We start from the raw sequence: 16,780 nt of genomic DNA on the forward strand, positions 1-16,780 counted from the left end.
CGTGACCCTCCTTTCGTACGGTTACTTTCTTACATATATTTCTCTTTGAACCCGACAGCCCGACATCACATTCTGAAAACGCCGTCGTCTCTCAAACATCAACCATCAAACGCAACACAAGGAAACAAAACACCAATTCCCATTCGCCCTAGCTAGCCACCTTCCTTTTTCAGCTCATTCTTCTCCCCTACACTTTTACTACTTTTTTCTTCTTCTTTTTACTTTGCAGCTTAACACATTAACCATAGCCGATACCCATGTTAATTAAGAATCGTTAGATTAAACTATTAAGGTTATCAGATTTCACTTAATGAAAAAAATAATTAACATCCTTTATATTTTTTATATAATAATAAACCATTTTGAAGCACCTCTAAAAGATAATTTTAAAGTGAAAAAAATATTTAATACGAAATCAAAACAAATTCAATCATTTTTGTAAAATTGACGAAATCAAATTCTTGAATCAAGTTTAGAATATTTTTATTTTGAATCAAGTGAGTTCACAATATTTTTATTTTTGAAAGAGCTTGAAATTGATTATCTGTCATATTTATTATACTCGTTTTTTCTTTTGTTCTGTACAATGAGTTATTATACGCGTTAGTCTTTAGTCACCAACAAAAATAATTGTGTTCATTATTCATGAACTTTACACTACCTTAACTAAACTTGCGTACAATTCTAAAAGAGTAAGCACAAGCGTACGTACTTTCAAAAGTAAAATACAATATTAGTTACACTAAAAAAATATATAGCACTATAACCACAGTGAAGCTGTGAATATTACAAGAATTGTAAGGTTGCCAAGTGAGTTACGCTAAACTATCTTCATTTGAAAGGAGAGTTAATCAGTCTTTGTTAGGAATAAATTTAGTATTTGACTTCTCAATCACCTATTAAAAGTCACATCTCTTTAGTACGTACCTCTTTAATAACTTGGCTTTTGTAGTCTCTAGAGTACTTCTCTCCACTTGCTTCTGTTGTCCACATGTCTAATCACCAAACGTACCCATCATCTTTGTGTAATGGCGATGGGGGCACACAAGTTCCTACTAGTTTTAGTACATGTGACATGAACGTTAGTAGTGTGATTTTGTAGTCGCCAGTGAATGAGTAGAGAAGATTAACGACACTTAAAAATGAGTGGGGTAAATAACTTTTGGACTTTTATTGCCATTTTGCTTTAAGTACAAAGCAGAATTTAGTGAGGAACCGGATTTAGGTTATTTTCATAAGAAGAAAAATGGGAGAACTCACATGTGCAAAATAGAGATGATCATAAAAGAGGATGATGAAATTCTTGACCATATGTTACTATGTAAATCCAACATTACTTTTACTTATAAACATACCTCACGCCAACTGACACTTGTTAATTTTTGGAGTAATTTAGCTTTACATATTAACATATAATACAATGATCACTAATGCACCTCGTATCTTTCCAATATCAATTTGATTGTTTTCCCATTTATATATATAAACAAAAAGAGTAAGGATTCAAAAAAGAAAGAAAAAAATCTATTTCCTCAATTTTCTCTGTAAATGGCAACAATTATCATCCATTATCCATTATGCATACTCTCTGAAAATATATCCTAGAGTGAGTAAGATGAGTTCCAAAGATGGTAAAAACTTACTCAATTTTTTTTACCTTGGACTCACGAGTCCAATATCACTTTTAATTTGGTTGGTGTACATTCCGATACATACATTATCATGAGATAATTATCACTTAACTGCTAAAAAGCCTTGGTTAATCACTTACCAACCTACTCTCTTAGCTTCATCGATACATTATATAAACTCATATTCACACACCTTCTTCATTTCATTTCATATGTATGCTCTCTTTCTCTCTCTCTGTCTTCAAGGCAATATAGCAAGTAATTAACTAAGAAATGGAGGTAGTAGCATCAGAAGCAGCAACATCGATGATCAACCCTTATGAGGTGTTGCACCGCCTGACGTCGTGCAACGCCGTGGTGGTGTTCAGCTCCAGCGAGTGCTGCATGTCCACGGTGGCCAAGCGCCTTCTCTTCAGCCTCGGGGTGGGTCCCACGGTGGTGGAGCTCGATCGCCACGCCACCGGCCCCGCCATCCACGCACTCCTCTTCCAGCTCGCCGCCGGCACCCACCACCAGCCCCTCCCCGCCGTCTTCGTCGGCGGAAAGTTCCTCGGCGGCGTCCAGACCCTCATGGCTGCCCACATCAACGGCACTCTCGTTCCTCTCCTCAAGCAAGCCGGAGCCCTGTGGCTTTAACTAATTCATCTTCCTATTTCTATTGCCTCAAATCTCAATATATAATCACTTAATATAGTTACTTAATATTGCCAAATTATATATATATATATATATATATTTGCAACAATTATTATTTTAGGTTCATAGGATTAAGATGTGTGTACGTACTTAACGGTGAAACTGATCGATCAATGTTAATCATTTTACATGGAATGAGTATTTGGTGATATATATATATATATATATATATATATATATATCAATGTTTATCGCGCTAGACTTGGAGTTAGCTAATTAGTCTACGGGAAGTTTTTTTCCTCCATTCCTAATTATAAAATTCTTTCAATTAACTTATATTTTTTTAATAAAAATAATTAATTTAATTAATCACATTAAATATATCAATTATTTATATTATCATTTTAAATTTATTATTTTCTTATTCTTTTATCCATTTAATTATTTTTATTAATATTTAGAAAAAATAATTAAATAAAAATATATAAAAAAATAATTAATATATTTAAAAATTAGAAAAAAATCTCATAATTAGAAATAAAAAAATATTTACTAGTGTTATTTACAAATTTTACGGTCTAAGTGCATTAACTTTTTGGAGTTGAACTCAATTATTATACTGATAGCTAGATACTCGAGTAGTGAGAAGAGAAGTGATCGTAATTAAGTTTACTACTAGAGAGTGACCGAAGATGTAATTCCGTGTGTTCCGAGGGTTCTCTATTATGTTGATTATGTACTTCTTTGCAGAACAAATGCATACTTTTCTCCTTCAAACTTGATTCCAAAAATGTTGTTTAATTAATTGGTAACAATATGGCTGCATGTATAGTGCATATTATTTTCCTTTGTTTTAAGCATTGATTATTATTATGTAGTTCGCACTACCCAATGAAAAAAAGACAAGTATTACTCATTTTAGAATGCATTTAATTAGCAGATAATTTCAGCTGTTACAAGATGCACAAGTTATGGATTTAACTTTTTCATTCATTACTTAATTTAGTCTTACTTTTGTTTTTTTTTTTTAAGAATCAAATCCTATCGACGACCATGCCGATTGAATAAGGTAGGTTATTGTGAAGTTTGTTTCTTTGTTAAATGTGTGATGCTAAAATAAAAGAGAAAAATTATTTGGGTCGATGGTCTCTTTCCGGCGCCGGTGAGTATGCATTTTGAGCGAAAGTGGGGTGCTACTAAATACTAGTGAGGATGATAATAATTAATGATATTGATATGCATGCAGATAATTTTGGATTTTTATTTTTGAGAGGGAAAGGGAGAGAGAAAACACGTCATACATCTGATATAATATCCGTACGAAATGATTAGTGTTTGTGATGGATGCATGATAATGTGATCGCATGTGTCATGTGTGTTTACTGTATTCGCACATATCATGTCATGCGGACTATGGGAGGGCAGCCATGATACTAAAGTTTTTCAAAATTATAAATATATATGTTTATAATAATATGATTAATAAAAAAATTAATTATTTCAAATACTTAATTTTTTTTTTACCTTAACTCAATTAACTTGTAATTCGCGGGAAAAAATTATTTTCAACGAAAATTAAAAGTCTATAATTTATTATTTTTTTGATTAATTATAATTTTAAGGTTTAATTACTTATTTAATTTTTATATTTTTTAAAAATTTATTCCTTTTAGTTCTTTAGTTCTTGTAATTAATAAGTGGATTGAATTAATAAACTTGTTTTTCATATTTGTATGATTTATCTTCATAAGTATATATTTGTTTTCTTTTTCAATCTTTAATTATTTTTTAAATATATATATATATATTATCTGAATTGTATTATTGACTTATTTTTCTATTTTGATATAATTCCAGTGGTTCATTGACTTTTTTAAGCACTGTTATTGTTCCCGTTTTTCATGTTGATGTTATTGTTGTGCATCCTATGTTTTCGTAAAAAATCACTTTCCTTCTAAAATATATAATCCTTGCTATATAATTTTTTTTCTATCTTAACACTCATTGTAAAATTTATCTATTTTTATTTGTAATAATTATGTAAGCAATTTATCATTTTTTATGTAATTGATTATTTTTTCTCAACTTTAAATTTATATTACAATTTAATATGATATTATATAGTAAAGATATGCATTAAAATTTATTGAGTCCCCCCAAATTTTAATTCAAGCTCCGCCATTGTGTTTGTTTGGGGGTATCTTCTTTGTTCTTCAGTGTCAGTTATCTGTTGCATCCTGCAAATGACCTCATCGTCTATTCAAAACAACAAAAAAGAAAAACGTTTCTAACTTCATAGTTAAAATTGAAAATAGGAAAATATTATAATCTCCCTATACATACATATATATATATATATATATATATATATATACTCAATGTTTAACTACCTTCGTATATTATAGTAGTAATACTTCGTTTATTTACTATAATTTACCATACAGAAAATTTAGAGACACTTATTTTAAAATAAGTACCAACAAAATTCTCTTAAAAAAATAATTTATTGGAAATCAATCGGATAGAGATTGATTCTGATAAGTTTGACCAGTAAACTTTGGAAAGATCAAATCTGTTGGAAGAATACCAGGATTGATCGCATTGCCTGTTGATGGCAAAACAGAATCATGACTAGCTGACAGCTATTACCTAAAATCACCATTATCTACGGAATTATACAATTATCGTTTTAATTTAATATATATACATACATACATCATAAGTTAATCATTAATTATAAAAAATAATAAGAATATAAATATTTTTTTGTAATAATCATATTTGAGATAATTGGTATCTGTCTAATAATAATATATGAAATTTAAACTCTTTATTATTTAATTCAAAAATACAAAAAAAAAATGTATGTTTATACATAATACATTTCCTTGGAAAAAAATACAAAATTGGTATATGTTTCACTATACAATAAATTGTTGGGTTACCTACTTAGTTGTTTCTCCTAAATGCCACCTTTATTCCTTTTTTATTATTATTATTTCAATTCCTATAAATAAATATCATATATATATATATATATATATATATATATATATATATATAGTTATAGTTATATAAATTAAAAATATTTATTCCTCATAAAAAGTTATTGTATTTTTATGAAAAAAAAGATTAAGTCATAAAAAAATTAAAAATTAGAAAAATAAATATTTTTCTTCTCTATTGACGAGAGAGATACTGTAACACCCCAACGAATCACACTATAAAGAGAGAGATCTCGAGACCGTGCAAGTATGAAAATGTAAAGTTAAAGATGACTTAAAGAAATTAATTGATACTACCTATGCTAATAAGATGTATCTACTTTTTGATAGTCCATCACATAATACGAACTTCATAGTTAAGCGTGTTTAACTTGAAGTAGTAATGAGATGAGTGAAAAGTCTTGTGTTAGTTTGTGAGGCCAACCATTAATCCTAGAAGCAAATAAAGTTGATTTCTGAAGTATCGAAAATGGCTACCTATAAAGGGTTCTAACTGCTGTAAGATTCTTACCAACAAAGATGTTGAGTAAAGTGTCACCCCATGAAGTGTCGTAGTGTGAGAGTCGCTGAGAAGTCAAAAATTAGGGATGGTACAAATGGTATCAGAACAAACCTCTCTCCTAGTACGATGTGGCTCAAGGACAAACCAGACGAAAGCTAGTGGACATGTAACACTCCGACGAACCAAAAAGAGAGGGATCTGAAGGCTGTGCACATATGAGACTTTATAATTGAAAATGACTTAAAAGAATTAATTGATACTACATATACCAACAAGATGCATATACTTTTCAGTAGCCCGTAACCCATCACTTAAGAATTTTATAGTTAAGAGCGTTTGACTTAGAGTAGTAACGAGATGAATGACATTTTAAGAAGTTTCTCAAAAAAGAGTAAAGACAAAACATCTGAAAAGTCTTTTGTTGATTTGTGAGATATCAGTCATTGATCCTAGAAACAAATAGAATTGATTTTGAAGTCTCGAAAAAGACTACTTACGAAAGATTCTCACCCATAGAGAATTCTGATCAACAAAAATATTGAGTAAAACATCACCACATAAAATGTCAAGAGGCACCCAAAATTCAAAAATTAAAGATGTTACAAATATAACATATTATGCATGTAGAAGTTACCTAACCATACGTACACTCACCAGGACAGAGAGAAAATCGTTACTAACTTCATTTCCTGTTGGTTGTTATTTTATCCCATGACGAAATTATCAATTCAAATAATATTTTTTTATTCTATTTTTTGGTGGTAAATCATGAGCCATGAGTGGGATATGAAATTTGACTGGTGACTCTTGTTTCCTTTTTCAGGAAATGGAAGGAAACACACCAAAGACATGCATGTAACGTGAACAACTGACTGCCCTTCAAATTAAAGCATCCTCATTTGAAGACATTTTCTCTTTCCATTTGACCATTTTCTAGTCCTCACTTTACCCTAGCTATCACAACTCAAGTCCCAACAATTTTCTTTTGCAGTTTAATTTGCCCCAGTCCAATTAGTTGTCTGTTGTCTTTTTATACCATAGTCTTGTTTCGCCAATTTTTTTCTTAAGAATTCTTAATCTAGAAATATAGTCATGCATGGTTACATTTTCATCTAAAAATATTTATTTCAATTTTCCACATTTTCATTTTTTTAGAAGTGATATTTCAGCGTTTATACGATAACTTTATGCCAAGTTTTTATGCATTTAGAGAACAATTTTGGACTCAATTTTACTTTAAATTTTTTCTTGAAAAAAACATCATTTGAATTTGATTCTAAACAAAATCAATGTTATAAAATTAACATCATCAAAAATAGATCGCAAACACTTACCTAATAACTACAAGCAATTATTTTTTTTTTATCTTTATTTCGCGTTAATAAAAAAAAAGTTATTTCGTTCTTCTCTCACTACATTCATGCATATATCCACTATTTTTTTTTGGTGATAAATGCATATATCCTCTATGATGTAAGCAAATTGGATAGTTTTTGAAATTAAAGAGGACGGTATAAAGGGAAATGTTACAATTAGCATAAAAAACATTCCTTTTTTTTTTACCAAAATAAAAAAAAATGTTCTATTGTCTATATTATTATATATAACTACAACAAGTCCTGTTCACCATTTAAATTTGCTTTATACCCTATGTATAAGCTAAATTTTCACATAAGCTCTTCTCTCATGTGACTTGATTTGAATAAATATTGCTGATTGCCCTCTCATTAAATTTCCATCATATTACACAAGATTGGGGTGGAGGGTTAGCAACACATTTTTTTATTGGTTAAAATTGATGTAAGCCTCACTAGTTTAGGAATGAACTGATCACCAAAAGAAAAACGGGACTGACATATTCAGTAGAACTCACATAAATTTTACTCAATAAAAGTATATTGAATAAAATATGTTTCCATCCAGCATTCATTTTTCCACAAGGCTATGCCACATCATCATTTATATTTATAAATTTTCTTTTTCACAATCTTTTCTTTATCAAAAGTTGAGTGTGATCTTTTCGTTCTACATGACAGTGTTACTGGAATATTATTTATATTTTTTTATATATTTAGATTATAGATAACAGAAAAGAAAATGGAAAAGGGATGTAACACAACTTAGTTGGATTTTGTTTTGGGCACAAAATGTCACTGTCATCCTTATCCCTAAACTTAGTACAATAAAATCTTTTTTTTTTTCGTATTTGTAAAGAGGACAATAGTATAATCCATACATCCGCCAGATTCAACTAACCTAGTTCCACACAAAAAAAAAAAAAAAAAAGACTAACCTAGTTATAGTTGTAGCAAAAAGTAGGGTTACTAGATAACAAGTTGCGCCTAATTAAACTAGTTATAGTTATACATCACCAAAAAAAACTAGTTATAGCTATAGCTAAAGCAAAGCAAATTAAAAAGTAGGGTTACTAGATGTTCAGGTTGCGCAATAATAATGCAATGCTCAAATATTCCTATTTTTTCTTGTTTCATCTCACAAAGCCCAGTGCTTCTAAAGTTTGTGGTTAATAGAAGCTGTCACATTTGCGGTTAACGTACATGCATGATCCTAATCTAGTGTCATTGCTATTGACTTTATCTTGGGGTTTCATTCAATTTATCTTCACTCTGGCACAGTTTCTTGGAACACACCCCCTTCTCAATCTTTATTCTTCGATCCTTATCCAATTATTTTTTTTTAAAAGAAAAAGGCAATAGTATGAATAAGTTATTCCAAGGCTATATAATTGCTAGGTAAACTTAATTTCTACATTTAAATTACATAATAATTATCTAATTTCTTTTCTTTTGATTTAAAAATATAAGAATTTAGATTTTTTTTGAGTTTTTATCTTAAGAATGCTAAATTAAAGTTAATAAATTTACAGTGTTTTATTTTATTCTGTAGAGTTTTTGAATATATGAACATAAGAATAAAAAATGTATGAAAAATTAAAGCAGCACACCCAACGCGTGAAGCCAAACTGAAAGTTTGTTATATTGATCATGGATGCTAAGCGCGCACTTGTAGGCTTAGCGTATGATCACTTAAGCTCGTTGTACTTTGTATGTGTACTCAGAGTGCAGCTCAACACATAATCATTTTTAAAAAACATGATTATGTATCGTTTTGAAGATTATAAAAGGTTACACTGTGCTTTTTGAGGGAGTTCATTATGACATGCTCTGAAACAAAAACATTCACTTCGAGAGCTCTTGTTTCATTTTTCTTGTTTCATTTTTTGTTTTTGAGTCTTTCATGACTATGAGACTAAATTATTCATGGTTGAGAGTTTGGATACCAAACACTCTTTGATGTAATACACTTTTCTATCTATTTAATGTTATTTCAATATTATTGCTTCATTTTTAAGTTTATTGTCTTGTTTATGATTTGATCATTCATTTCCATGTATATTATAAGGTTTTAATCATTGAAAAATGTTTTTACCCTAAGAATTTGTAGTTTCAAGGTAACCTATGTCTAGAGATAAAATGATGTTATTTAGTTTTATTTATACATGATTAGTCTTAAAATAATTTTAAATGATAAAAAATCTTTAACATTACATTAAGAATAATTTTAGTAGGTCAAACACCCAACCCATCTACAAAATTCTATACTAAATATAAATTTTCACCTAAAGTGTTTGTTTTCTTATTTCTTGCATCTTACTCTACTTTTCTATCCTTTATTATGGTTGAAGTTCATAATTATGTACTATCAATTTGAAAAATATTTAATTTTAGTCATTTATTTACTTAAAATTCGATATATACAAATTCTAAGTTTCTATGAACTCATACTCGGTCATAGTTTTAATATTACTTTGACAAATTGATAACTATCAAGGGGTTAACAATAATCCACAATGTAGTAAAAGGGTCACTTTTTAAGATATTTTTCTGCATAGAAACTACTTATGTAAGGCTATATATATATATATATATATATATATATAATCCACAATCTTGCAGGGGGTCTCCCAAACAAAACTAGTGACACGTCACGAGAATTCACCCGACATGCAAAGCCTTATCTGGTCCCTCTAGCCAGTTAAGCCACCCTACAAAAGGAAAAGATGAATCTGGGGCAGCAAAGGCAAGATCAAATAATTGTTTAACTATGGTTTAATAATCCTCATGTAAAACAGTGACTTGCTTTAATTAAAAACAGTTAAATCAAATGTTGACTCTTGAAATTTCGCATATAAAATTCATAAAAAGAAAATCCAATATCAACTGCAGACAGTCCAAAATTTAACGAGATTTAACTATGGATATCAACTGCCAAATCCAAGAGTACATGATCCCAAAAGCACAGTATATGGAGATCAACATGAGGGGTGCAAATGCAAACTTATCACCCAAAAGTAAAGGGTATAAAATTTGGCCCCATATCTCTACAACTACAAGACCTATCAGATAAATCCTCTCAATCCAGCCAATAGCAAAACCTTTATTCACAGTTGCACCCGAATTACCTTCAGATACAAATTGATCAGCATTTTTCTTTGAATTAGCAGTTGGCGCTCTTGTAGCTTCAGCACCATCACAAAATTGTGCTGAAAATCCTGACCACATCAAAATGGAGTGCAGAAGCAGCAACAATACTTTGATCGAATTCTCTTGTGCCTCAAATAGTAGCGGAAAAATTGAATAGCAAGATACTGCACACACAAGTAACGTGAGTAAATTCAAAGAAACGAAAATATGAAAAGAATAGCACTGATACCAAAATGGTGAGACCTGGAACTTGTTTCTTTGGCATCCAAAAGCATTCTCGGTCATTAAAAGCAAATTTTTTAAGGCAAACATATAGCCAAGTTAAAGGAGGAACTGGATAGAATAACTGTTGCTATAGATTTGATTTTGTCTTTTATTCTGCTTGATTAATGTTGTGCAACATTGGAATAGTTGCTTGTCTCACAAGTATACTTAATATTAGCTGTAGTTGGGTTATGAAAATATAAATCTCAACAGCATAAAGAAAACTGTAGTACAGAGTAGAGAAAGAAAACTGAGAGAAACTGAATCTGAACTATTATTATTACTTGCAAAGAGAGAACCCCAAGTTCTTTATATACACAGACAAGAGTTAACACAACCTTGTAACCCCAGCAGCACCGCAACTAACAAACTGACAGCTGCAACCCAGCTGTACTAACAGAGGGTACTCAAGTAATAGAAGGCACCAAAACACACTAACAAACAGAAGCAAGGTGAAGAATTACCCAGCTTACAAAGGGTGTATGAAGATTTGTGACAATTACCAGCTTACAAAGGTTTCAAAACAAAGTTTTGTTTGGTGGATTGTAGATGATATTAACAAAAAGCAAGATTACCTGAAAAAGATAAAGCTGATGTAGAATTTTTTCATGGTTTATTCTGTTGTGCAAAATTCATGTAAACTTGTATTGTATCATGCCCTATTTGTTACATATCCTATATGCACCAGAGCCCATCACAAGTTTGATTACATGTTAGAATCTCATTTTCAGAGAAACTACACTTTTTTCACTCTGTATTTTCTATAACGTTCTCCCACTTTCTTAAATATCACATACTCATATCTCCTAATTTATATAATATTGTACAAGGTTCTATGATATGAACCAAAAATCTGCTTATCTTTTCATTTCCCCCTTGTCTTGAAAAGTAACCAAAAACCTTAAGTATGCTCAGGTAACTTCATGTGTTCGTTCAGTCTTACACATAACGGAACGGAAAAAGGCTTCACCCAGTTTAAAGGTAAATAAAATATACGAACCTAGCATCTGACAAATCTATATACACCTAGGGCATAGATTACAATAGACAGAGCATTATTCACAGAAACCTATAACAATAGGATAGGAAGGACCATATTTGCAAGACTACTAGCAATTGACAAACTATTATTGAAAAAAATAATTATCACATTTAGTAAAATATTGTCTTCAAAGGGGTACATGCATCGTGTGTTTTCCACTAGTTATATAAAAATCACATGTAATTAAGCATGCACACATTTTTCATAATATTTTATTTCATTTTACTTATATATCAAGTTTTTCTTTTTTCCTTCAACTTTTATTTCATTAGAAAAATGAAGGAAAAAAAAAAGAAAAAATAAAAGCATTAGAAGCTGGCAAACAAATGAATTAGCATTAAATCCATACCTATTGACAGCAAAAAGTAATGCCTTGCATCCTCCAGAGTTTGTGGTGCGACAATTGCAAGTGGTATTACAAAATGGAGTGATGCCTTCTCATGTACATGCCACCCAAAAAGAAAGCCACATGTATAAGCATAGGCTATCCATCTACTAATCATCTGTGGTTGTGGATTCTTCCAAGCCTTGAAAAGGCAAGGAGATAAGGCAAGAAGAACCATTATGAAGGTCACAAATGGTGTGATCTGCATATTAGTAAATAGAAAAATGAATGCTTTGATGAAACTTTTGAATAATGAAAAGTGAAGTTGCATAACTAAATGTTGATGTTATATCGTAGTCATAGATTTCAAATGACTAGTTATCAAGCTCAATTGTAGATGTCTATTGAACAGTAGCACGTTGGAAGTTGAAATAGCTAGCCTGAGGTGTGAAATGTAAAAGCTAATATTATGATTCTCTCACCAATTATAGAGTTTCACAAGTATCATTTCTTGATGTCAAACAGGTGCTGATTTTGAGTTACCAAGTTGTGGTTTCCATGTGAAAATTATATTTATAATCTATATTTTTATTCTTAGAAAATGGGAAAAGGATCATCCAGTGAATCAGCTATATAATTTCAGCAAAAAGTAAATTTCCAATCTATCAGTGGCTAGGTCATGGTGCATGATAACTAGTATGAAGAAATAATATAACATCCTCCTCCATCTCCTCATACTAATGAAATGTACAGCAAAATAAGGTGCTTCAGTCATCTGTTTTGACATAATCACAAAAGCATGTGATCAGCTTAACCAGGGTCATAACATCCACTTTGTTTTTTTTGGTTTAACAACAAACAAGTTATTCATAGAATAAAAATACAAAAGTAAATCTTACCTGAGGTAGTACAGAAAATGGTGAGGAATCCCCTACTAGACCAGCGGTGAATGAACCTGTTGGTGTCTGGACATTAAACCCAAGTTTTCTGAATATGAAAGCAAGCCCTTTGTCTGACATGATATAGAATACCCAAAAATTTGGGGCCCAGTATGCATGGCAAAGCCCCCTGCCAAATGGAAACAACCGTTGAATGATTTGTTGTGTCTGCAATTTATAACTTGAAAAATCAATAAGCAAATCAATAATGCAAAGAGTGCATATGAAATATCTTGACTTTTACACAGGAAAATGAATACAAGAATTTAGTAAAGGGTGATTTAAGTTGTTCCCATTCACTTGAGCATGCAAAGTTGGTCATTCGTAATTTGGTAGCATTGCTCTATTCATGCAGTAACCTCATTTGGATACTACATAGTTCAGGAGGTTACGTACTTTGGATTTAATTTATTGCTTCTTTCTTGTTCTAGTGCTATAGGATTATAATAAATAAAAAATAAATTGTTTTCTTATACAACCTGATCAAAACTCAGTACATCTGGTCATCTACATTAGATTAGAAACTATGCAGCATGGCACAATCTTGACATATAAAAGAACTCTCCTTCTCATACAATTTTCATGGTTATACCAAGCATCCAATATGTTCTTCATTATTCAATAAGTTGGAAACAAAACATATCAATTTATCATTCCACATTTCTGAAAATCAACAAGACACCTGAAAGTCCTAATCTTTTTTCAACAAATAGTAATCAATTTCAAATTAGTTAAATGCGATGATTTATCAGAAACAAGGGGAAAACAGCATGACATATGGGCAAAATGATGACCAAATATGAATTCAAGATACAAAAATAATATTTACCTGCCCAAGGTGGAAAAATGGTCCAAATGCAGATGCAAACACTGCTGTAACCACTCCTCCCATAATCAAAAGTCGACCGATGCCTCTTACTGTTCCACCCCAACAATAGTGTCTCAACAAATAAACAAAATATACGGGTGCTGCCACCGCAAATAAATGCTTAAAGCACAAGAGAACAGCAAAAACAAAACCACCTAACAAATCCCTTCCTTCCTCCAAATATGAAAGTGAGATCAACAAAATCCCGATGAGAAATCCATTGTACTGAAAATGCACATGGTCCACTATAAAAAGCATCGGTGACCAAATAACCAATGGCCAGATCAACTGCTGCTTTCTTGAATCCAGATTCCGAGTAAGTCTGTAAACCCCATAAAGAAGAGACAAATCTGAAAGAATTACAGTAACTCTTTGGAAATACACCACATTGTTGGAGCTATAATTCAGGCCATCCTGAAGATGTACTATTTGGGGATCAATAAGGTGAGCAAAAATGGATAGAAATCGTTCAAAATAAGCAAAGAATGGCGGGTAATCAAGAGTCCATGGACTTGTCTCATCAAAGTACCACTGGGAAAGAGGGAGTGAGTCAAAGCCAGCCAGTTGCGGTGCACCTCAAAATCTGTACTATGGTAGGATGGGAAAAGGAGAACTTTTATGCAGGTAGCTACAAGAAAGAACCACTGGAGAGCTGTTTTAGGACTATGCGAATGGTGAACTTCTTTGAAGCTTTGTTTCTCTTTTCCCATGACAGCAGTTGGGAGTGATAGAAGAAATAAAAGAAATGTAGATGTTGTATTTAATGCTGAAACCCAACAAGGCTGTTTTTGTATACTCAAACAGAATTTGCTCAATTTTCAACCAATACAGAGGCTGTATTGATGGAAATCATGCCCTTGTGAACTTCCTGCATAAAAGTCAGCATAGTTACCAAGAAAGTCTATCTGTGTATCCTTGACAGCCAATATGTGAAAGCTGCAAATGGATTATTTGCATAAAACAGTTGGGAATTTATAGTCAACTTCATGCACATATCTTCGAGTAACAGGTACAGAATACAGGCTGATGATTAGGTTTGCAGCATTTATGGAAGGTGAAACATTTGAAGAAGGCATGGTAACAAATATGCAATCCATGACAAGTTTTGATTCTTTCGTAAAAGAAGAACTATTAAGAGAAGATAAATAATTAGTGGGAAGGATAAGAAATCCTCCAGAACAGGAAAAACTAATTTAAAAAATGAAATAACGATAAAGTTCAAGACTCAAGAGTGCAGCAAGGCTGTTAAATACGTATAGCTCTCCGCATATTGTAGGTGAAAACACCTCCACAAAAATCTATGAGCAAGGCACCAAATAGAAGCAAAGCAAAGAAGCTCCCTTGAAAGTGAGGGAATCCACTCAAACCAAATTCACCGTAGAACCGTAAAACTTGCAATCTGTAATTTTAGTTTCCTTATCCTTAAAAGAAAAGTTAAAACAAACTGTTACAAAGTGGTACAACCGCCTAAAGTTCACCAATACTAGCAAATAAATTATTCCATACATAAGTAAGTGTATGAAAGCATAAAAAGTAAATTGGCCACTATTTCTGAACTAGCTCCACCCATAGCACATACCAGAGCCCAGGGGAAGATGTGGCAGGAAACATTCCGACACAAACTCTTTCAAAAGATTTTTATACCTCCTAGGCTCCTACCTATTGTAACTCAATGCAACACCCTAGAAGCAGTGTCTCCATCCTTAAATCATATGAAACTTGATAATTGTAATCAACATGGTAGTTAGTATCGTACGATTCACTATACGTATCGCACGATTATACGATTCCAGCTGCTACCGATACGAATAGGAGGTTGTCTCGTTTTTGTTCCTGAATCGTAATTGAATCTCTGTATCGGGGATGAATCGTGCTTGAATCGCGATTTCCAGACGAATCGCGCAATTCTTCGCCCTGCACAGACTCGTCGGAGAGCGGAATCGCTGGACACGCCGCGCTGGATCGCAGGATCGTGAAGACGAGCGTGTTTCGCTATTTTCTCAGCCGTGGCAGAGCGGAGTCAAGGTAGTTTCAGATTAAGGGTTCATGTGAAGGAGATGACTGATGTTTGGGCTAACGGATCTTAGACAAATTGGACCTACGTAATTTTTAAAGTAAGTATTAAAATTTTATATAATAAGCTTGAAAATTTGTTTTTATTCAGTTGCATGGTAAAATGTAAATAAAAATAAATCGTGAACATAAAAAAAAACAATAAAAATTAAAATTAATTTTTTTCTAAAACATTATAATTTTCTCACGATATAACTTGTTGGGTTTCCACGTGCCACTAAAAATCTAAGGACTGATTTTACATATATTTAAGTTAGTAAAATTTTATAGCAGAGCCCTATGAGTTACAAATTCAGATGTGATGTGCCAGATTTATTTGACAGCCAGGGCTGATTTTGCACGATAGCAAAAAACAATCTTATGCAGCATAGCTTCAAAGGAAATAAATAATTGAAGTATAATAATTGCAATGACATACTGATAAGTGTGTTATGCATATATTATTTATATATTGAAATCACATGTTTATTGTATGTTAAAATAATAGAATTTTTTTTCAAATTTTTATCTAAAAAATGCTAAATTTAATGATTTTAAAGTAATTTTAATTGTATTTTATGTAGAATTGTAGCATAGGATGAAGAAACCAAAAGAAGTAGAAAATGGAATAATCCAAAAGAAGCATAGACAAGAAGCAAAGTGCAAGGAAAATTCATTTCCAAAGCTAGGGATAGCATGATTTTATTTAGTCTCATACCCTTAATGCAAATCATTTAGTAATGAATGTTAAAAGAGAAAAATCTATTGAGATTAAATTAAGAGGCAAGTAGAACCCCCAATATGTTTCTTTCTTAATTTTCATGTTTCTTATTTTGTAGTTAATTTCTTTTAATTTGTACTTGTAATTAATCAATGAACAAAATTCAATCTGAGTCATTAATTGTTTAATCTTAGATATACTTATAATTTTAAGGAGATGGACAATAAATCTATATTTTGTAAATATAGAGATAACAAATTTTCAAAACTAAACAAATGATAAGTGGGTTTT

At 31.4% G+C, this 16,780-nt stretch overlaps 1 protein-coding gene and 1 pseudogene across 1 annotated transcript; one reads left to right on the plus strand and one right to left on the minus strand.

Annotated features, from left to right (window-relative positions):
• Positions 1-1,860: 1,860 nt before the first annotated feature.
• Positions 1,861-2,334, plus strand: LOC114411598 (glutaredoxin-C9-like). The gene has a single exon (XM_028375226.1). It carries the CDS (start codon positions 1,905-1,907, stop codon positions 2,265-2,267), a length of 363 nt encoding a protein of 120 aa, XP_028231027.1. The 5' UTR covers positions 1,861-1,904; the 3' UTR covers positions 2,268-2,334.
• A 7,621-nt stretch (positions 2,335-9,955) lies between these two features.
• LOC114412783 lies at positions 9,956-15,813 on the minus strand (annotated as a pseudogene).
• Positions 15,814-16,780: the final 967 nt, after the last annotated feature.

The sequence above is a fragment of the Glycine soja genome, chromosome 5, assembly GCF_004193775.1.
Source record: "Glycine soja cultivar W05 chromosome 5, ASM419377v2, whole genome shotgun sequence".
NCBI classification, from domain to species: Eukaryota; Viridiplantae; Streptophyta; class Magnoliopsida; order Fabales; family Fabaceae; genus Glycine; species Glycine soja.